Raw genomic sequence first — 23,255 nt, 5'->3', positions numbered from 1 at the left:
AAAGAATATGGGTAACCAATATAACAGTTGATGGAAGTCTAGGGGGCCCCATAGTATGGGGAAAAAAATGACGAAGTCGATGGGGCCCATCAACTGTTTGGTTACCAATATTTTTTTTTTTAAATATCCTTTTGTGTGTTCAGCAGAAGAAATGAATTCATACAGGTTTAGAACAACTTGAGGGTGAGTAAATGACAGAATTTTCATTTTTGTGTGAACTACCCTTTTGGCCACAAGGCTGCTAAATGTTTTCTTTACCTGCTGGTTAACCTACACTGAAATGTTTAGAGAAGTTTGAGAACATGTTATGGTCATTGACCTTTTTCTGTGAATATTCTGTTCTCTAAACTGCAAATTAAAACCAACAAGCTGATACCTGTATTTTTATTTTTTTTTTTTAATCCTTCACCACAAAGAACCTAGTACACAGTTATGGCTGGGTCATAAGTCCAAAGTATATGTGCTTTATATAGCCCATTATTATTAGCTTCAAAGGTTTTCTAGCTTATTATCTGTATACTTCATTGTAACAGAGTTGTGTAAATTGCCCAAGAGTTGACATTTCCTGTGTATATTCTCATTTTGGTCTTTGGAAAGAAGTTGCACTCTGCTGCGGAAATGTTTTAGGAGGTTTGGCAGAGTGAAACTCGGTGGCACAAAGAAACTCATTGATGAATACCATTCATACACATCATATTTCAAAGAGTTCATTGTGTTACTCAGTCACGTCGTTGAATCACTCCCTACTCAGGGGACCCAAGCATATTAATACTTCATTATAAATATACAAACCCCTCGCCATCCTTCTGGCTGTCATGATGAGTCACTACCGTGACTATTATGACCAAACCGCTCAGCCACTTTGTGAACTGACTGTCAGCTATCTGTAAACTGGTTTTGGCTCAAATAGAATTTTAGTTTTTGAACATTTTAAAACAAACATTAGCACAAAATATGAATTCCTTTTGCTATTTAACTGTAGAATGTGTTGAAAGCGTTACATAATGCAATCTCAGTGTTCGTCATTATTTTCTGATCCTTCCTTTTACAGGGAAATTGCTCAATTGGTTTCTTAATCTCGTCTGCTGTACTTTTTGCCGGAAGGTGCTGGATGTAGCCAGTTTAGCTTGCTTTTTTAATGTGGAAGTAATGTCTGTTAACAATATGACTGTCACACAGTAGAACCGTGTGATTTACTTTACTGACTTTACACTTCTGCGAGTCACATTTATGTATAATGCTGAATGGTCATAGTTTTAAAATCACATGGGGTTGAAAGAAACTTCAGCAGTTTACAGTTTAAAAACATTTCTTGGTCAAATCCCTGTGAATGAAATCAGATCTTAGTGGCTTGCATGGGAATGTCCACTTCCTTAGTGAATGACTTCCAGTGCCTATAAAAAGGGCACAGGAAATGTTTCCATAGTGACATGGAAATTTATAATGAGTTGCCATTCCGGAAATACCTTAATATTTTGCATGTGCGTCCCATAGTCTTGATAATAAAAAGTCAGTTGGAAAAGTCATGAACCATGAGCAAGGATCTCCAGTGAGGGTCCAATGAGAAGGAAAATGTTCTGACGTCTATTAACATCTGCTAGAGAACATGCTTTGTTTGTATTTCTACAGGAGAGGTGTCCAATCCTGCTTCTTATGGGCCACTATTCTGCAGAGTTCAGCTCTAACATATCTGCCTGGAAGTTTCTAGTGATCCTGAAAACCTTGATTAGCTTGTTTAGGTGTGGTTAATTAGGGATACAGCAAAAGTCTGATGTAAGGTGGCCATCTTGCTCTATTATAAAAAAGATTTGAGACAGATTGTATGTTTCATGGTTTATCACACCTGGTAAAGGTGTGCTCAATGCTGTGTTGAAGGGTAGAAATAGTTTTCAGTGGAAATGATTTGTTTCATTAGCATTCCCATATTTGACAACCCAATGCAAGAAAAAATAAAACAATAAACGAATGCCTTAAAGGGGTAATTCATCCAAAAATGAAAATTCTGCCATAATTTACTAACTTTCATGTTGCTCCAAACAGGTTTGACTTTCTTTCAAATGTGGAACACAAAAGAGGATAATCTGAAAAGGGTTTAAACTTTTATTTATACATTGAAAGTCAATGGGGACCAAATCAACATTGGGCCCTACTGAGTTTCACGAACAACAACAAAAAACATACATATTTCAAAATATGTTCTTTTGAGTTCCACAGAAGAATGAAAGTCAAACCGGTTTGGAGTGACATGACAATGAGTAAATTACAAATTCCCAGTTTGGGTGGACTATCCCTTTAACTCCTTTAACCAGGAATTTCCTTCTCAACATATCTTTATACAGAAATTTTTAACATCTTTTTTTAAAGATCCATGATATCTGCTTACAGGATGAAAAACAATTTAGTCTATACTTAAAACATTTTGAGTTTATTTGAAAAAGAATCTGCTGACAAACAGCTGTCCTAAAAGGTTTTAGTCCTTCATTAGGAAGAAGTCTGTAGTTGGTTTTTCTGGCTAAGCTAAACAATATTTGTGTGAGTGTGCTTATTTGCTCAGATTGGCTTCGTGTCTGGTTACAGGCCATCCGTGGGGTCTAATGAGGACTATGGTAATGACACACACAGGGCCTCACCTGATCCTCCAGCTCGCTGCAGAAGCACCTGCTGTGGTTACCTGAGCCAGGAGGCACATGGCTGTTAAACTCAGTGGAATACAGGTAAAGCCATGTGATAACACAAGTTTTAAGTATCACACAACAGACATCTTCAATGAGGGGTTAAAAGCCACTCATTTGTGATAGATTTATTTGCTTGGCCAGTGTTTTTGTGGATCTTTTACTGATGAAGGTTCTTTAAAATAAGGGAAATAAACTGACAAAGTGTTATGGAACTGTAATATGGTCAAGGGTAAAACTACTTCATAGCCATGCTGTTATTCAAAAAACATTCGAACGCCCATCAGCCAATCAGAATCAAACATTCTAGACAGCTGCGTTATACAACAGACTACTTAGTGTGGATAAATATCCAGTGGAACATAATGCTAGTTAATGTAAAGAATGAAGTACAGATAAATACTGAGTGTACAAACAATGTGCATATCCTGCTTTTGTTATTAGAACATTGACTGGAACAAAAGGAGGAGGAGAATGCATTATTGTCTAAAGCAGGGGTTTTCAAGCAGGGGTCCAGGGAATGCTATGGGGTCCGTGGAAAAGTTTAGACAAAAACAGTGCATATATACATATATAATTATAACAAATTAACTAGATAAACAAATAAAATTGATTAAAATTACAAGAATATTGATATAAATAAAAACCTTTGATTAAAGTAAATAACATTTTTAAAATATAAATATATAGATAACTTTTGATTTAAATAATACATATAACAGTACAATACAAAATACACAATGCAACACAATCGACACATTTATAATATTTTTTTCCCCCACAGTATTAATTAGGTTTTTATACTTATAAATATATAACTGCCTTATAAATTTCAAGATGGGGGTCCCTCGCATGAGGATGATAATATTTGATCAAATTTGGCATTGAAAAAAAATTGAAAACCCCTGGTCTGTATGAAACAGGCAGAAAATACCTATAGAATATTTGGTGTTTAAATAAAAATTGTATTATCTTAAGTAAAAATTATTTTCTTTTTTATAATCTGTATTGTTATTTTTTATTCTTGTTCTTAGTTTGAGATCTAATTACTGTATGTGATTTTTTTATGTGTTTTTTTATTGTGTGAAGCATAGTGTTTCTTTGGCCATAAAGCATTGTCCAAATGATCCCATCACATGTTCTGCAGGGATGCTAGTTGCTCATAGCGATCATTTACCCTGCTGTTTAACATTATCAAGGTTTTATGTATGTATGTATTTATTTATTCTTTTTTGTATTAAGTTCCCAGTGTTTAGATTTTATGTTTTGGTAATCTTGGCGAAAGAACATTTCTGCTAGTCATGGCAGGTCATTGCTGGATCATCAGGTCTGTGACCTTTCCCCTATAGCATGATTCCACGAGGGAAAACACGTCACTTCCACATTCTGTCATAAAGATAAAAGCTCTAAAATCAAAAAAAATAATTGCCAACCTCAAGTGACTATTTTTAATGTGTAATTTATTTATTTAATAAATATTTCAAATGTATAATCTTCTGGTTAAATGGGTAAACAGTTCCTAGTGGTCTATGTTAGTCAGCATATCCTTGGAAAAAGATTGTCCTGACTCACTGTTGTCTTTGAGTTGCCTGACCTGTGTCTTGCAATTAGTGTTCCTTGCTTTATGTACACAAACGCATGAGCAAAGAGTCACATGTGGTAGGCTGTCGACTGGTATTAACCATGTAAATAAAATCTCATTATCTGATCTGATTTCCCTTATTCCGGCTCTCTCACGTTTTTTCTTCTTATGTAGGCTCATTAAGTCTGGCACATGTAAATGTGATCCAAAACATGTTACTCTGTTTGGGAGAGCTGTACCAAAGATGGTACAATATTGTGATTATATTTGAGAATAAACTGCTTTTGAACATTCTGAACTGTTATGTTGGTGAAGCTACTGCACATTTTATGTGGTAATGCCGATGTTTTAATGGCTGTTGAATGCAACTTTTAAATTAGCAAAAGTTTTAAAAAATCTGTTGTCTTCATATTGCATTTAACTGTGTTTTGATTGTTATGCACTTTGAGAACTCCAGTCGTAGTGGTTAAAACACTTCTATGTTTACATAGAAGAATATTGAGAAATACTGAGTAAGTGTCAGGTATAGCCACCATGGAAGGCTACTTCTTAGATTTAGGTGCCTGTATGTTTGTTGAGAGATTTTACTCTAAATCCTCATAATGACTGCAAACCTGGTGACTTTATTCTATGACGTGTGGTTGACAGGTAGCAGGTCCAGTCTTGTTTTAAGTGGCAATGTGGTCAGTTCTGATGTTTATACTGTAAAATAAACAAGGTCAAAGGGTTATTGACCTATGCCACACATTCATTGTCAAAATTATTTAATGACTCCAACTCAGAACATTTGAGACTGACTGGTGTTGTGAAAAGGTTGTGGTCAAAATTTTGTGCAATCAGTATGATTTCTGTACCATGGTAATTCCAGCTGTATGAAATATGGTAATCATGAGGTTTGAAAAAGAAAAAAGCAACTCACTCTAAATAGAGCATATTAGCAGTGTGAAATAAGTTAAAATACTTTTTGTTGTTATTATTGTATATTAAGTGTAATTTAATTTAAGTGGAAGTTAATATTTTGAATAATTCGACATTATTATTATATCGCATACTCTGAACAGATTCTCTTGTAATAATGCCCTGACCCGTCGAGGCATGGACTACACTAGACCCCTGAAGGTGTGCTGTGGTGTCTGGCACCAAGATGTTAGCAGCAGATCCTTTAAGTCCTGTAAGTTGCGAGGTGGGGCCTGCGTGGATCGGACTTGTTTGTTCAGCACACCCCACAGATGCTCAATTGGATTGAGATCTGGGGAATTTGGAGACCAAGTCAACACCTCAGACTCGTTGTTGTGCTTCTCAAACCATTCCTGAACCATTTTTGCTTTATAAAAAAACAGAAATGATAATACTAGTGTCCAGTCCACTTTTCTTTTTGAATAGCTTTCATGTTACATTTCATTTCTTACACCAATGCTTGTACAGTAGGTAAATTTTTTCACCCAAATAAAAATGTACTGAGTTACTTTCACTTTTCTTTATAAAAGATTCTGGTAAGGGATGAATAACATCTTGGTACTTTTGCCACTGTCCACAACCGCACTCTTTGATCAGACCTGCGAATGCAAAAAGAAAGGACATAGTCTTGCAGTCTATGCATAATATGTAACAGGAGTATATAGTATTGTTTTATTTTTATATTATATTGTTAAAACAGGTTTCTGTTTGTGAGAGTATACTTTTATTTTGTTCATCTAGACAAGCATAAAGAGATAAAAAGGACAAATTGCAGATTAAGATAAAGCACATTGCTCCTGCAACCAACTAAATGATAAAAAAAGATGACTGAATGCCCCCAAAACACAAATAGATATTGACAGCTGTTGTCATTGAGGGATGACGTTTAAGAATGGTTCATAGACTGGACACACTCTGTATGTGGCTTGTACTTTGATCTGTCTAAGGTTGATCTGTTTAATCTTACTATCCAAACTGTCCAATCACAATCAAATGTTTAAGATTCAAACTGTGTAATGATTTACTACAAGTCATCAAATCAAAACGGTTGGTAATCATGAAGTACTGGAATTTTTTTTTTTTTTTTAGTGGATGAGATCATGTTGTAAGAGGAAATGCAAAAAAGACAGTCCTCTTGGATTTTTTTCTGTCAGTGGAGTTCTCCTTTCTACTGTTCTAAAGGTTTATGATGTCTGAAGTTTTTGTCACATGCTGTCATTTAAAAATAGGAACAGAGCCCAGCTAACAGGGAATGTCCTCAGAGCTTTAGCCAAGGTTCTCTTAAAGTTATGGACAAATGTTCTTTCAGTAACATTAAAAGTTTGTTCAAAGTTATATGGTGTTTAATAATGTTCGCAGAATGTTAGCACAAAAACATAAGCTTTACATCGATCATGGAGCATTTTTTTTCTTCTGAAATGTTGTAGTTGGATGTCCATCTATGTTTTTTAGCCTAAATGTTACTACTTGTTTTTTAGAATGTTCAGAGAACATTCAAAAGTAACATTCCTATAATGTTTGCAAATGATAAAATGGAATGTTTCCTGCATAACCAAGAAAAGAACATCTAAAAAACATCTAAAACATCTAAAACATTCAGAAATAATGTTTTCATAATGTAATGGGAACATTAGCAAAGCATTCTTAGAACTTTTTGTTAGCTGGGATGTTATTATTTTTTGTGGAAATTCATGTTGCTTTATTAATTAATTAATCATGTCTAATTATGCAAGATTGTTGATTCTCTTTGCAGCTATCTGTTGCTTTTAGGAATGTGTAGAAAAAAACAGCCAAAACCACACCCATTTACATCCAGGAAGTTATTGGAAAATGATTTGCAATTATTTTGCATGATGCATCTGTGGTGGGCTAGATAATTATTATAATTTTTTTTGTTGTTGTTGTGTCTATACATTTATAATTCTTGAATGTCAAAATACCCACACTGTAAATGCAGGCAAAATGCAAAGTGTTATGGAAGAGGAGTCAACAATGGAATGTCTTGCTGCAGCATGTTTGTTCCAGGGCGTGTAAAACTTTGCCTGAGAAAAAATGCAAATGAACAAACATTTCACTTTGACTAACTCCTCAGAATGTTGCAGATGATAATTATGTAAGCACATGCACAACACAATAAAAATAATAAACAAGTATAAAGGGATCATTTTTCACCTGTCAGCTGTTTTTCATGCGCTGCATAAAGTTGTAAATAGGCCAAAGGTTCTGAGCAACTTGCAGGTGTCTTCGTTTTTGTTTTTTTTAAACTCATCCATATTTCAATATACAACATGGTATTATGCAAAAGTTTTAGAGTATTGAACATTTCTGTTGCATAAACACTGCCATCAAATAGGGGTTTTGTACATGCCAAAAACTTGCTATTACAGGTTTGGATACCTGCGCAAATTCCTTTAGTGAACAATGTTCCAGAGGACTCCTTGTCAGACGCTAAACATTCTGTGAATATATTTAACATGTTCAAACTGTTTTATTTTTATTTTTTCTTGATCCACCTTGTCAGCTTGAGTATAGGAGTTTCAGATAACCTTAGAGTCTCAGATGCACTGTTGGCAAATCAGATTAAAGAGGTTAAATGTTCATGTTGTAACGTGATGTAATTATGATTTATGTTAGGTGTGGTAAAAAATCTATAGTATATTGTATATTTATACTACGGGGCTGTTGAATGCTCGAATCTGATTGGTTGACCAACGTTCTAAGGTGTGCAATTACTTTCAGGGAAACGCACGGCTAAAGTAGTTCTAGCAGATCTTTCAGTTATTTCAATAGGTCCTTACAGCCTACAACCACAAAAGAACCAAAACCCACAACGACACCGACCAAACAAATAAATATAGTAAACAATAGGATAAAAACAACAAATTATTGTCATGGTTTTTGCCAGAAAATACGTTACTGCGTTAATAACTGTATCAACATTATTATTCTGCTATCAAGGCTCAAGCCTTCGTTACTAGTTCTGAAATGACGTTTTGGAATTAGCAACAGAGGCTTGGGATGAGATGCGTAAAAATTAGTCCCACACACAAGAAGGACAAAAACCCAAAATCCAAAAATCAATGGATGAGCTAATGTATTAAAGATTTATTAACATTACTGTAGTATGAAGCAGTGTGTGGCTGAAAGCCGTTGGAGTGGAACGAGGCCGCTGTAGCAATTGCTAATGAGAGACGAGCTCGACACTCGACTCGAGAGCAGCAGAACTTTTATTATGCTGCAGATGACCGCTTCCGCTTCTTCCGGTCATGCGTATGTGGGGTAAAGCAGTGCTGTTTTATCATATTAGATACATTTGTGTGTTGAAAGTTGTTATAATGCTCACTCGGCAGCTGCTATGAGACACTTGTTGCACACTGCAGTAAGCTAGATCAATGTATGGTAAACGTTACTTGCGATAAATCAAGAAAACGAGATTTAAACAATAAGACTTACTGTGTTGAGCTATATATCAATGATTAGTGTTCTGTCAATGAATATATCCAAACAGTTGCTCACCTATCTAATAAAACACATAATATATTAAAGCGTCTTTGGAGTTTCCGGAAATCAAGGGTAATGCGGGCATGATGTCATTGACACGGTCCGTGGCCTGGTTAAAATGGCTTATTTCTCTGGATTTAAACATCCTTGGAAACATTTGGGATAATATAAGTACACAAGTCAACAAAATATATAACATTGTTCTAGTGGTTTTTGGATATTTTAATCCAAAAATCGTACATACTGTGCCTTTAATTGTTTACCACGAGACTAGTAATGTGTGCTAATAAAGTAAATGTCTATGTATTTATTAATTTATATCAATGCATATCCAAACGTACAAAAAATCATGTGTTTATATATGATTAATACCTACTAATTAAAAGATATTTCTTTGACGGAGTTCTTGCCCTCAAATGCCTAAAAAAAAGATGAATTCTCATATGGTCATAGTTTAAATACTGTACCATGTTGTAAGAACTCCCAAATAACATTGAACTCAAGTTATTTATACTCCGATAGGACACTGACCTTGACATTGACAGTGAACTTGACAGTAACTATAAACATGTGAGAACTTGTCACTGTTCTGTTCCCACGACCGACTCTTATTTCAGTTGATCTCTTTTCTTTTTTCCCATGCAGGGCTCAGTTACTTAGAAACACATTTCCAGTGGGGCTTTGTTGTCATTTTCACTTTAAACATCTCAGTATCTCAGTGCACTCACTAGTAGTAGACCTGAAGTTTCAAATGCTGCTCTCTCTAAACCCCACAGAAATGTACAATGTACACAGAGCTGCTATACAGTGCCTGTGATGTCACCTACAGCGTGACACAGCTTGCCCTGTTTGTTTTTGAAGTTGCTAGCATGGCATAGTCCAGTCCGTTGGCAGTCACAGCCTGATGTTTTGATGTCATTGTGTTCTGCCATTTATTGATCTAGTTCCCACACCTTTCTGGAAAATAAAAGCTGGCTAATTCAACCTGGGAGTTCTGCCAAACAACAACGGCTGTGACAAACTACCAGAAATTCAAAAGTCAAACTTTTGCTTTTCGTTTTCATTTCATTAATAGTTTGCTATTGTATTAAGTTTTTCAATCAAAAAGAATTGAATGTATTTCCTGTGTGACTCCACCATTCTATCTTTTGTCTTGTTGTTCGTCATTGTCATTGTTAAACACATTGCTTGCATAGTCTAAATAGCTGATCAGATTTTTTTGTGAAAAGCTATTTTTTTAATTGCTAGATTCAATTAATGACTCATTTAGACACTATTCAACTCGAAAGAACAAATGGCATTTACTAAGTTTTAAATGATTATCAGTTTGTTTATATCAAATTGTGAATAACATCACAAACTGATTGATAAGTGCATGCAGAGGCATGCATAAAGATTATCTTTTTACTGCCTTTCAAGTTTCATTGCGTAGGTGATGAAGGATATGTGGGTGTTTAGATGGTGAGTATAGTTATGACGGTACCATAAGTCATTAGGACAGGTATGACTGGCATGCGGTGCACCCTTTTTTATTAATACGAATTAGTTTCATGCCTGAAGGAGAATACACCTTGACTTCTTTCTGAACCAAAAGGTCCAAAAGCACATATTAAACTGAAGTAAACAACAAAATCACATCTTAATACTCAATCAACTATCCAACACTTATGCTCGTAAATGGCAGGATGTGTATTTAAGAACATTATGTGCTTGTACAGCTGTATTGTCAGTACGGGGTGTGTATGCGTATATGTATGTTTGTTTGAGGTATATCTTGTCATTTTAATTGCCCACCTTTCAGTCACATGTGCCTGAAACCCCTGCTGTGGTGTTTACTTCTGTATTCTAGACACTTTTAAACTGATTTATGGCATATTTTCACACTTTGGGGGATCATTTAATGAAGATTTATGCAAGCAAAGTGATGCTATGTTGGTAAATGAGTTTACTGCCTGCTTGGTGTTTGCAGCAATACATTTTTTTCAGAGATATTATTAAGTGTGCAAATCATTTTGACCTTTAACATATATCAACCACAAAAACAGTTGTTCACATAACCATTTTAATGATTAGTTAGCATGTCACAGCCATTTATGAAGTCTAGTTATTAGTTTGTGTCCCACAGGATGCATTAAATTGAGCAAAAGTGACAGTAAAGTTTTTCATCAGAACCCTGTTACTGTCTATTTAGTTTGATGTTTTTATTGTTGTAACATATCTATTAAAAACAACATACATACTGTATGGTTTTTAAACTGTAACCGGGTTGCAAAAATGGCAAACCTCTTATATTTTAGTCAGTGGCGTAACTTTGTTTTAAAAAGTGGGTGGGACAGGAATGTGTGTATCAGGAATGTGTGTGTATCATTACAATAATAAATCCACAAAATTTATTGACATAGAACTCATGTTTAATATGATAGTTTCGTCCTTACATCTACTATAATACAATATATTGTTAGTCTCGAACGTATTTACATTAGTCAGAAAATATGTAAATCCGCATTTAGTATTAGATTATCCTGATGGACTAGAAGTAGAACTTTTGTTCAGCATGCCAGAGGTTCTGGGTTCTAATCCGCCCTCGTGCTATTTATTTTATTTTTTTTTCTCATTAAAACCAAAGATGTTCATCAGTGATTGTTTATCAAGAGCAGAGACACGTTTATGTGCATTTTGTTTGTGATTTTTAATCGGAACGAATAGAGTCTGCGGCCGCAAAAGCGATAGATTGAAGTGCTCGTCCGTGTGAAGACTGCGCACTGTGTACGAGCGCAAGTGCTCGTCCGTGTGAAGACTGCGTACTGTGCACGAGCGCAAAGAGAACACTGTTGCGCCACTGATAACAGCGGCAACGAGCGCTCAACATGATTTCAAAAACAACACATCCCAGCGCCAGATCGCCTATTATTTAACACAAACGAACAAATTGCTAATCAACTAGAGATGTTTTTTTTTTTGTATTAGTATACATCCGTGCCGTGAGATGTTTCAAAAAGTGGTGGGGACAATATCGACCCTGGCAAAAAGTGGTGGAGACATGTCCCACCCGTCCCACCCGCAAATTACGCCTATGATTTTAGTTAGTTTAAGCACTCGTTTAATCAACAGAAGGTTATATGCACAAAAATGTTCATTGTACCCTATTTTTGAAAAAATGCCACATAAATTACTGTTTCAAACATGTGCTCATGATTTACACCTGTAATTTCAAGATACTGATGCTTACGTCTTGATCAGAATCTCAAAAGAATGCTTTTAAGCAGATATACTCATCTCTCTGTTTGAAGAAAAAAGAGGTCATGATGTGAGCGGTGGGCTGGACGTCTGAGACATTACGTCACCATGGATTCAGACAAGAACATTCTGTTCTGAGGTCAAAACATCAGTCCGGTCAACAAACATGCCCAAACAGAACACTGGCCTTATGTAATGTCACGATGTAATGCTTTTGACATGGACACTGATGCAGAAGGGAATGACAGCTCAGACAAAAGCAGACTACACCTAATTTATAGACTCAACAACATTATATAACCCAAACACCTCAAAAACATACGTGTCCCATTGAGATTTACTGTACCTATTAATACTAATTGGGTCAAACAAGTCAAACTGGACTAATTTTTGTACTGGGTGCGTTGTGTGTGATTATAACGCTGGATACAAACCTTTAAATGGAAAGACATTTTTACTCATGTTTGTACATGATGTCTGATGTTCATATGATTCATCATTTCTTCTGATCAAATCTTGCCTCTTATTTCAGTGCTGTGTGGTCTGCATTCTAAATGAGCCCGTGAGAGGGGATATATAACACCCCCACAAACCTTGCTTCCCAGCAGCGGCGTGTTTTCACATTCCGAAGCTGTGAGATCATTTTCCACTGTAGCCCTCAGAATAATGTCTGTATTCAGTGGCCCAAACAAAAACTTCCTTCATATGGTACCAATCACACGGCCTACGAAAGAGCCTTTGAGATCTGTGCCGCCCAACAACAACAAACAGTCTCCAGTCTGTAAACACTACTAATGTCGATGCAATATAATGCAATATTGTCAGGGGGTGCTTCGATTTCTTCTGTGAATGAGCGTGTCTCTTCTCAGTTTCACAAATGTTTTTGTATTCTACAGAGACAGCAGGAGGGAGAGAGGGAGAGAGAAACAGGGAAGACGAAAGCCAGACATCAAAGAAAGAAGAAACCAAATACTATTCTGAAAGCCCTCACTGACGGCATTAGCATTCTTTCTTAAAAGCCGAAACCAGCTCATTCTCAACAGAGAAATTCTAGAATCAGCTGTTTTAAATGATTCTAGGACTTTTTGAACTAGAACTTAGTGTACTGAGTCAAAAATGGTTGTAATCTGGCAGAGAGAAGCTTTACATCTGCATTCCATTGCCATATCTAGGAGGAGTGTTCCGGAATTACCATCTTCCTTATTCCTTATGCTTGAAACAATGCTAACACACCTCTACCGCAAATAACCTTCAGCGTGGGAAGGAATGAATGCATGCCAGAGAAATAATTCAGAGCATTTTTAAACAGCTTCAAAACAAATCTACTTGCTTTATGGTTTAAAAAACACCAACACCCACCCCCTATTTAACAGACAAGGCTTAAGCTAGTCCCAGACTAGAATGCATGTTTGAGCTGTTTTAAGGGTGCAGTGTGTCAATTTTAGCAGCATCTAGTGGTGAAGTTGCTAACTGCAACCAACGGCAGTTCACCTCTCCCTTTCGCGTGATTTGAGAAGCTACGGTGGCCGTCTGGCCGACACAAGTCAAAGACAGCAGAGAGTACGTTAGCCAGTCAAGCAATGAGGTTTCTTCTAACTTCTAACAAAGAATGGTCTCTACTTCTAATAAACCAGATAACGACTACTACTTCTTCTTCGTGCGTATTCAACGTAGTGACTGTGCAAGCTGCCTCTAAAAACACGAACAATTTAGAAGAAGAACAACATAGTGACTAAACGCGCTCTGTAGAGCAGTTTGTCCGTTTAGGGCTGCTGTAGAAACATGGCGGCGCAAAATGACGACTTGACATGGAGGGGGGACCCGCGGTGTATGTAGATATAAATGGCTCATTCTAAGGTAATAAAAACATAACGGTTCATTATGTAAGGTCTTTATACACCACTGAAAACATAGTTATGTATATTATATTGCATTTCTGTCAATAGATCCTCCCAAATTTTACACATTGCACCTTTAACTGAAAGCAACTTGAACCGATAACTTAATAGTCACTACCATAGTTTTGTCTCAAGATGCACACCAGTAATGCTTTTTTCTAGGGTACATTTATAAAAGGTACTTAAATGTCCTAGTTGAACTAAGGCCTAATCCTGGCTTAGTCTAAGCCCTTTCTGTGAAACCGGGCCCAAGTGTTTAAAGCATTTTAAGTATGTAAACTTTGTAGTTAGGATGAAGGTGTGCACATGTTTCACCTTTGGTTTTCAAATGAATGTAAATGGGTTGAGAAGGAATGACATTGAATGTTTGCTCAAAACATACACTGCAGCTTTGTTCCAAGGACAATTGAATTCAGTACTGCATTCATTACTTTTCCAGACAAGACTAAAAGTGTATTATCAATGTTAAATTCAGAGATTAAAAAATGCCATGAGCACCATTTTGGTAAATAATACTTTATATATCTTTTATAATCCCTGCATATTGGTCATCAAGGGAAATTTGTATATAGGAATTCTCTTGTATGTTTGTGTGTGTGTGGGTGTGTGTATGTGGGGGGGATAGAGATAGAGATCTGCATGGGTGACTTTTCATAGACGTACTTTAGCCTTTCCCACACCAGGAAAGGGAAAACAAATACAGAACCATGGAATCCACATGATCTTAATCTCTTGGGGAATTCTTCCTGCAGAATGGGTTATTTTAATCATTGCCAAGATACTAATAATTAAGGTAGATTTTAACTTTCTAGTCCTGTAATGAGTACCTCTTATCTCATTTAAAGGATTACGGTTTGACAAAGTGTTGTTGTTTGGTATAGATTTCAGTTTCCTGTAATATGAGTAATTAGTCTCCTTTCTCGTTTTCCCCCCCATGGACTTTTGCAAAAATTTAAAATCATTTCATTGGTTTGGGCTTGGTATTTTCCCCTCAACTCCTCAAAGGTAAAGTCCCCAGACATTGTTTTGATGACTTTCATCTTCAGTTTGATTAAAATATTTGGCCTTTAAAAGGTCTATAGAGGCAAATCATTGATGTATTGGCAGCAAATCCTCATGTATTAAATAATAACCAGAGCATTTTGGCTAATCTGAAGTATGTCCCACATTTATCCTGCAGCGGGATACAAACAGACTTTTAAGGATTGATTAGTGAGCAGCTATTTTCTCAGTTCTGCAAAATCTAGAATCAGTCTCTTTCAGTGTAACTTGCATTGCTATTCTACCTGGGAAAAAAGATTATGTTGAAAGCATTTTTTTTTAAAGTGGGGGTATCACACACAGTTTCTGCCAATCTCATGTTAAACTTAAGTACCTATAGAGTAGCATCCTTCATATCGCCAAAAAGTCTTTAGTTTTATCATATTTATAAAAGATACATACGCTGTACCAAGTCTTTCCGAAAACAGCCGAGCGCCTGGAGGCGTGTCGTGTGAGCGGAGATAGAGTGACGAGCTGTCACGAGCACGCGCAGCTTTTGTGTAGAGATCGGCTTCAAGCTATCAATAGTCAGCTAAACAAATATATTAAACACACGCAATACACCATCGCATTATCCCTGGATAACTTTTGAATCACTATAATGAATATAGCATATAGTGAATGATGAATAATGAATTTATGAATTCACTACGTTGGTGTTGTTTACTTTATATGCACTTAGGCGCCTATTGCCAAAAAAAACAGACATTTGATGCAGTTCGCGCACCACCTGTGGTTCCGACTCATGACTGAGATCATTATCACTGTGACCGCTCCATCTTTTAGTTTCAAACGATCTGTAAATCCAGCGTAGAACTGGGCCTTGTTTATGAAACCATAAGCGCCGATCCAGAGTGCTCGAGCAGCCACAGAAAAACACAAGATATTCTCCATTAATTTTAACCAATAAAAAAGTGATTGCAACTATCAGTTTCTATGGTTATTTTAATAACAAATATCGAGAGCGCATCAATGTAATGCTTGAGCACAAATTTCTCAGCTCCGCTGGGTTCTTTGGGAAGCAAGGTCATCTTTCCCTCACAACCAAAAACACACTTCTTTGGTGACATTGATGATTTCGTGGTCTAAAAACAAAGTGACAAATCTTTCTCGAGCAAGTCCTGTGCAGCGCTGCTGATGATTCCGTAAAGCCGAACGAAGAGTGTTGATGGGCGTGCCCTTGCTCTCTCGCTCTGGTCGACTTGTGCGCGCGCGCTCTTCCGGGAGAAGTGTCCGTACAAGGAATTCGGCCATTCTGATGACACTTGAAAAAAAGCCGTGAGGATATGGAAGAGTATTTTTGGCACAGAAATACTCTGTCATACGTCCAACTCGTGTTTTGAAACTTTGGCCATGTTTAGCATGAGAATCCAACTCTTTAGTGAGTTGGATTCTCATGCTAAACATGTGTAAATAAGTCAGAATGCATGAAATAGCATTACCCCTCCTTTAAAACTGATTCATGTCAAAAGGCAAAATGATAACGATAGGAAGTTGTCTCGGAATGTTGCTTATGTTTGTGATTAATACTAGGCCTATCAGAAATATTTGAAGAACTTAATCTAGGTTTCGTTGAGAATTTTTTAAAGGACTACGTCCAAATGAGTAAGCGAATGACACTGCCAATCATAAAAATGAGCAAATTATTCATTATTTCTATATATGAAGTACACAACATTTGACAAAGTGCACTAAACAGTTTTCAGAGTTCAAAAGTTCAAAAACTCTTATTTAATATTCATAATTTGTTGTTTTTTTTATGCTCGACATGATTCGTCAAGCATAACATAACCACATTGTCATATAAATAGACATAAAATAGTGTTTATTTATTTTTTCTACTATTTATAGAAACATCATATTGCTTACACTTGAATGCTAATGATCCATGGCCACAACTTCAATAACAAGGAGAACAGCAGCCACTCTATCACACCCTTTCACAAATTACTTGGCAATATCTCAGATTAATTAGTGAATATATATATTTTTTAAGGTTATGCCCGACATTAAATTATTTCATTTGGCAAATGCTGCTTTTTAAGAGTGCAGATTTTATAAAATTATTTTTAAACTCTTTATCCATTAACACACAAGATAAATAATGGGAAAATGATCATGACAAATCATTGGTGAAAAAGTGTGGGGGAAACTATATAACTATAACTGTATATTTAATTTAATATACTTTCCTGATGTCATTTTAAAGGGATAGTTCACCCAAAAATGAAAACCATGTCATCATTCACTCGCCCTCAAGTTGTTCCAAACCTGTACATTTCTTTGTTCTGCTGAACACGAAGGAAGATATTTTGAAGGAAGTTTGTAACCAGGCCGCTTTGGGGCACCACTGACTTCCATAGTAGGAAAAAAAATACTATGGAAGTCAATGGTGCCCCAGAACTGTTCAGTTTCCCACATTCTTCAAAATATTTTCCTTTGTGTTCAACAGAACAAAGAAATTTACACAGGTTTGGAACAACCTGAGGGTTAGCAAATGATGACAGAATTTTCATTTTTGGGTGAACTATCCCTTTAATAGTCTGTGTGGGTGTCACAAAGTTTCAGAGGATGAACTTGAATAATCATTTCCCAACACAGGGTACTTTAGTTTACTCACTGCACCTCTGTCGGGCTACTGCCATCTGGTGGCCGTGCGATGAATCTCATCAGTTCTATTAGTTTGGTCTGGAACAAGATCTCTACATCGATTACTCTCTTAATGCCACATTAGACCAGTGAGTCTGACGTTTATTCAGCTGTTATGGTCTGATAATAATCTAAAAACCTTCAATTTATTAACCTGATGATACAGTAATATTTTGCTTTACGCAACAGATTTAAATCCTATCCTGAAATCTGCTCTCAATTTAACCCTGCTCTATTTTAACATGTCATTAATTTTATTATAAATACGTATCTTATTGTCTTTACATATCTGATTGATTGTGAAATAGATTTAGGTGTCAGGATGAGTTTAGCTTTCAGCAGGGCTCCTCGAAAGACTGCGGGAAACCGCATGTCCAGACTGCTGGATGCAGAGGAGGAGGATGAGTTCTACAAGACCACCTATGGAGGATTTCACGACGTGAGTGATGAAAAATCACCCGTGTGGCTTGTCGTGGGATTGTGTTTACATATTTACGCAGATGTAATGCGTTTATACTTTGGACTTGTATCTGTGAGAATGTGCCCTGTCACCCTGATTTTTAGTGTCTTTAGACTGTAAGGAGATTACTATCGCATGACCCTCTGGAGTCATTGTGCTTTTATTTATCCCACCTATGATAAAAATTCACAAAAAAGTATAACTAAAAAAGGGGTTTTTACTATAATATACAGTATATAACATTTACATTTATATTCTATGGATATTTTCACAATATATATTCTCTCATATATTGTAAAGCAGCTTTAAAAAAGAACAATAATTGGGCTGGCATATTTAAACAAATTAATACAAAGCATACAACCCTCATTCGAAGGTGATCAGATGCTTATTATATTGATGATTAATTCATTTAATACAAATGTATTATTCTAATAAATTAGATATTGTATAAATTATATATTCTTATTGAATGCAATCCATGCAGTAATAATGTCATATGCAGTGCCTCATCTTTGACATTGAGTCCTCAAAACTTGATTTGTGCAGGAATCCGGTGATGAAGAATATAAAGGTGACCTGTCTGAAACGGAAGATGAGGTGGACAGTGACTTTGACATTGATGAAGGGGATGAACCTGACAGCGAGCAGGAGGAGGATGGGCCGCGTCGGAAGAGCAGAGTGGTCACCAAAGCCTACAAGGTATAGGAGAGTTATTAAGAAAAAGCACCATAAAAGCATCATAAAAAGCTATCATTAATGGCTTCAGATGCTGGGAATTGAGTGGATGAGTCATATGGACTAGTTTTATGGTGCTTCGGCATCCTTTTTGAAGCTAGAAAGCTTAAGTGCTCATTATTTGTACAACCCAATTTCCAGAAAAGTTGGGACATTTTGTAAAATGCAATATAATCAAGAATCTGTGGTTTGTTAATTCTCTTTAACCTTTATTTAACTGACAAAAGTACAAATATCTCCAATGTTTTCACTGACCAACTGAAGTGTATTTTGTAAATGTAAACAAATTTTGATGGATGCAACACACTCCAAATAAGTTGGGACAGAGGCATGCTTACCACTGTGTCACATCACCTTTCCTTTTAATTACGCTTTTTAATTGTTTGGGAATTGAGGATACTAACTGTTGCATTTTTTCAAGTGGAATTTTTGCCAAATCTCGCCTGATACAAGTCAGCTGCTCAACAGTCTGTGGTCATCGTTGTCTGATTCTCCTTTTCATGATGGGCCATACATTTTCAATAAGCGATAGATCTGGACTGCAGGCAGGCAGTCAAGCACATCCACTCTGATGTAGAGTGTCTAGGAAAGCATGTGCAGAATAAGGCCTGCATTGTCTTGCTTCCCAGGAAAGATGTTATCTTGATGGCAGTATATGTCTCTGTACAATCCCAATATACGCCTCCAAGTCAATGGTACCTTCACACATATGCGAGTCACCCATGTCACAAATGTTTGCTTTTGCACCTGTCGCTGATGAAAGTCTGGTTGGCCCCTATCATCTTTGGGACTGAGAACTCGATGTCCGTTTTTTCCAAAAACATGCTGAAAGGTGGACTCATCTGATCACGGCACACATTTCCACTGTCTTTTGGACCATCTGAGATGAGCTCGGGCCCAGAGAACTTGCCGGCATCTCTGTATAGAACTGATGTATATATTTCTCCTTGCGTAACAGAGATTCAAGTTGGATTTCTTGATGCATCGGCAGACTGTGTTAAGTGATAACAGTTTTCCAAAGTACTCCCGAGTCGATGTGCCTATATTTAACACAGTAGCTTGATGGTTTCTCATGCAGGGCCATCTGAGGGCTCGAACATTCAACAGAAGTTAAATGGCTTGCCCTACACGGCCTGAGATTTCTCTGGATTTCCTGAATCTTTCGACAATATTATGTATGCTTGATGCTGAAAGACCTAAATTCTTTGCTATCTTGCATTGAGAAATGTGATTTGTTTATAATTCTCTCATTATATTTGGCACAAAGTGGTGAGCCAATACACATCTTTGCTTGCAAAGACCAAGATGCTCCTTTTGTACCCAATCACGACCCTTACCTATTACCAATTTACCTGCTTATTGTAGACTGTTTCAAAACAGTTTAACTTTTATATTCTATAACCTTTTCACTTTTATTTTGCCTCTGTCCCAACTTTTTTGGAGTGTGTTGCATTCATCAAAATCATAATTTGTTTATATTTATAAAATACAATTAATTTGGTCAGTGGAAACATTGAAAATATTTTCTTTGTACTTTTCTCAGTTAAAGGTGCAGTAGGAGATCTGGGAAATGCTAATGTTAGCCTGCTAGCATTGAAAGCATATGATCCCACCCTCCCTGCAAATTGCCATCCAAAGCCACGCCTCCTCCAAAACACATGAACACGCACACACACAGCTTCTCTCGGCCACAAGAGACGCGTTAAACTACCTCATGTCTCAAAGCACATTATAATAATAATGAAAGTAAACAACTTAGCAAGCTTGTACCTGACTGCTGCAGATTCATTTCGGTGTTGATACTGTTGACATGGATACGCATCCATGAGTCTGACTGAACAGCTCCGGTTAGAACGTCGCAGGTTGCCACTGGTGGTTGAACGCAGCATAAGCTCTTTGTTTTGATTGGGTAGGAACTGTAAAAGGTGGCTCCTGTTTGTTTGCGGTGTTCGTGACTGAGGTCTGTCTGTAATCTGTATAAACTGCATGAAACGCGCTGATGACGTATGATGTCTGCGCGAACAGGGTGCGCGAGGGAATGTAAAAACATACGCTGACAGGCAGGTAATACATCGTATTATTTCATTCGGACCGAATATAATAATTACATGAATATTTTATGGTCCTACGCCTTCCGCAGATGATATATATTTATAAAAATACATTTAGACCATTTAACATAGTGATTGCTATCAGGATATAAGGAGACTTTCAATCAGTATAACAAAAAATGTTTTTGTAGCGAATCACCTGTTGCACCTTTAAATAAAGGTTAAAGAGAATTAACAAATCACAGATTCTCGATTTTATTGCATTTTACAAAATATTCCAACTTTTCTGGAAATGAGATTGTAATTTTATGGGAAAGGGTGACCAGTACATTCTGTACATAAATTAAATAATGACAAAATGTTCATTTTTACGCCTCTTGTAATCCCAGAACCTTGTGTTTGCGTAGGAGCCAGTTAAAGTGGTGCGGCAAAAACCTAAACAACGGAAACTGGCTGAACTGCCCAGGAGGACAGACAAGACAAAGATCGACAAATACAACCCCCCTGAACTACAGGAGGACATCAGCAAGAGTGAGTGTCTTTCACTTTATTCAGACATGCACAAGTGACAAAACCACATGCATACAGTCAAACCAAAAATACAGTCAAACCAAAAATTATTCAGACATTTTTGATATTTTTGATATATTTTTATTAGTGGGTGCAGGACACTAAAGTTCATTTATGTAAGTGAGGATAGCAAAATAAAGTAAACTGTGACATATTATACCCAAAAATTCTTCATACGGTGGACTACCAGTAACATTGATAAAAATTTGGAACCAAAAATTATTCATACACTTTGACCTGACCATGTTTTGCTTAAGTGTCATCTGACATAATTAAGATTAATTATTTCTGACACAGTTTAACTCTGAGATCTTGTCATATTTTATTACCATTTTTTAAACTATAGTGAATAAACTGTATTAATGAATGAAATGTTCAAGGTGTCTGAATAAATTTTGGTTTGACTGTACATAGCAAACGTTTTGTGATCAGTGTAAGTATATTCTATAATGTTTCATTTGTTCTTTCCGTTAAAATGAGTTCAGAACTACATCAATTAATCTGATTTATCAATTTTGTTGCATTATGCGAAATATTAAAGGTGATTTTGAGTGCTTGAAATTTGTTTTTACTTCATGCAATGATATACAAACTGTATTTTTACATATTTACCTTTCCTCCTTCTTAGGAAATGACTGCCATAAAAATAGTTTCTGTAAAGAAAGTAAACATTATCTATCAACAACATTATTCAACAGGAAGTGAGTAGATGTAAATGATAACAGATGTTTCCGAAAATAATAGTAAGATTTTTATGAACCTCTTATTGCATGTTTACTCTAAGCTCATAAAACAAACAAAACAGCATTCCCTGTAGTCATAGTTTTGCTTCATGTGAATTAGATGATTTCCAATGCAATAAAATGTGTTTATTGGCTACCAAAGATATAAATTCCATCAATAAGTTGTCAAGGAGTTAAGTTTAAATCCCTTCCTGGAAAGCCAACAATTCACACACGTGGCGACCCCATCATAAACTGTTTGAGATTGTGTCAGAATGAATGTTAGTAAACATATCCAAATCAATATCTGATGAATTGTAGTGAATCAGGAAATTGTTTTTGTCTTAGACAGGAAGTCTGTACGTCAGTCCACAACCGAACACACACGGCTGACGTACTTGAGGCTGCAGGAGAGGCAGGTTGCTCCACGTCGAAGGAAGGGTACTAGACATGAGCGACCTTTGACACAGGCTGAACTTTTGGCAGAAGCCAAGGTCACAGCAGAGATTAACCTTCGATCACTGGGTGAGGAATTGATAACTCATACTTTTGCAAATTGTTCTGTCTATAAAACATGAATGCAAATAGCTGTTTGTGATTTTTTTTGCAGAAAACTATGAGCGTTTGGAGGCAGACAAGAAACGACAGGTTCATATGAAGCGTCAGTGTGTGGGTTCTGTTATCAGATTTCACTCCGTGCTAATGCCTCTGGTGTCGGACGTCACTCTTAAAGAGGAAAACGTGGATGTAGAGGGGTACTTCTACTGGTTCCACATCTCTTTCTGAATGTCTTTGTACTTCTCTTGCTTTTGACTTTTATTTTTTACTTCTCTTGCTTTTTAGACTTAGACTTTCATTATCTTAGGTGGGGCGTACACTTTTATCTACCTAATCTTTATATTGCCTGGCACTTAAAACTGGGGAGATAAAGTCTCTGAAGTGTTCTTATGTTTACAAATACTTTCATTCATTAATTTGACCTAAAAAGACAGAATCAAAAGTATATGATTGTTTTTATCTTTTTTTTTTTTTTCATTTTTATTTGTTTTTCATCTAATGTTTACATACATTATTTTAAACATTTTTCAAAAGTACTGTTGAGTTCTTTTTTTATTTAAACAAACATGCTTAACGTATAATATAAATAGAATAAACAATCAAAAAACACTTTAAAAAA

The 23,255-nt window shown here is 36.3% G+C and overlaps 1 protein-coding gene across 3 annotated transcripts in view; it reads left to right on the top strand.

Moving 5' to 3' along the window:
- The first annotated feature begins 548 nt into the window (after positions 1 to 548).
- vps72b (vacuolar protein sorting 72 homolog b) overlaps positions 549 to 23,255 on the top strand; it is a 23,448-nt gene continuing 741 nt past the window's right edge. The window contains exons 1-6 of one of the 3 annotated variants that reach the window (XM_051866602.1): positions 17,429 to 17,626; positions 17,846 to 17,976; positions 18,547 to 18,699; positions 21,194 to 21,317; positions 22,427 to 22,603; positions 22,689 to 22,833. In XM_051866602.1, coding sequence (XP_051722562.1) covers positions 17,860 to 17,976; positions 18,547 to 18,699; positions 21,194 to 21,317; positions 22,427 to 22,603; positions 22,689 to 22,833 — 716 coding nt within the window. In that variant the 5' untranslated portion in view covers positions 17,429 to 17,626; positions 17,846 to 17,859. Of the gene's footprint in view, positions 2,715 to 17,427; positions 17,977 to 18,546; positions 18,700 to 21,193; positions 21,318 to 22,426; positions 22,604 to 22,688; positions 22,834 to 23,255 lie in introns of those variants that run through there. The other 2 variants (XM_051866605.1, XM_051866604.1) reach the window with 2 other exon arrangements.

This window comes from Ctenopharyngodon idella, chromosome 16 (genome assembly GCF_019924925.1).
Source record: "Ctenopharyngodon idella isolate HZGC_01 chromosome 16, HZGC01, whole genome shotgun sequence".
Taxonomy (NCBI): Eukaryota; Metazoa; Chordata; class Actinopteri; order Cypriniformes; family Xenocyprididae; genus Ctenopharyngodon; species Ctenopharyngodon idella.
Note: the sequence above shows the minus strand (reverse complement) of the source record. Positions and strands in the feature narration are given on the sequence as shown.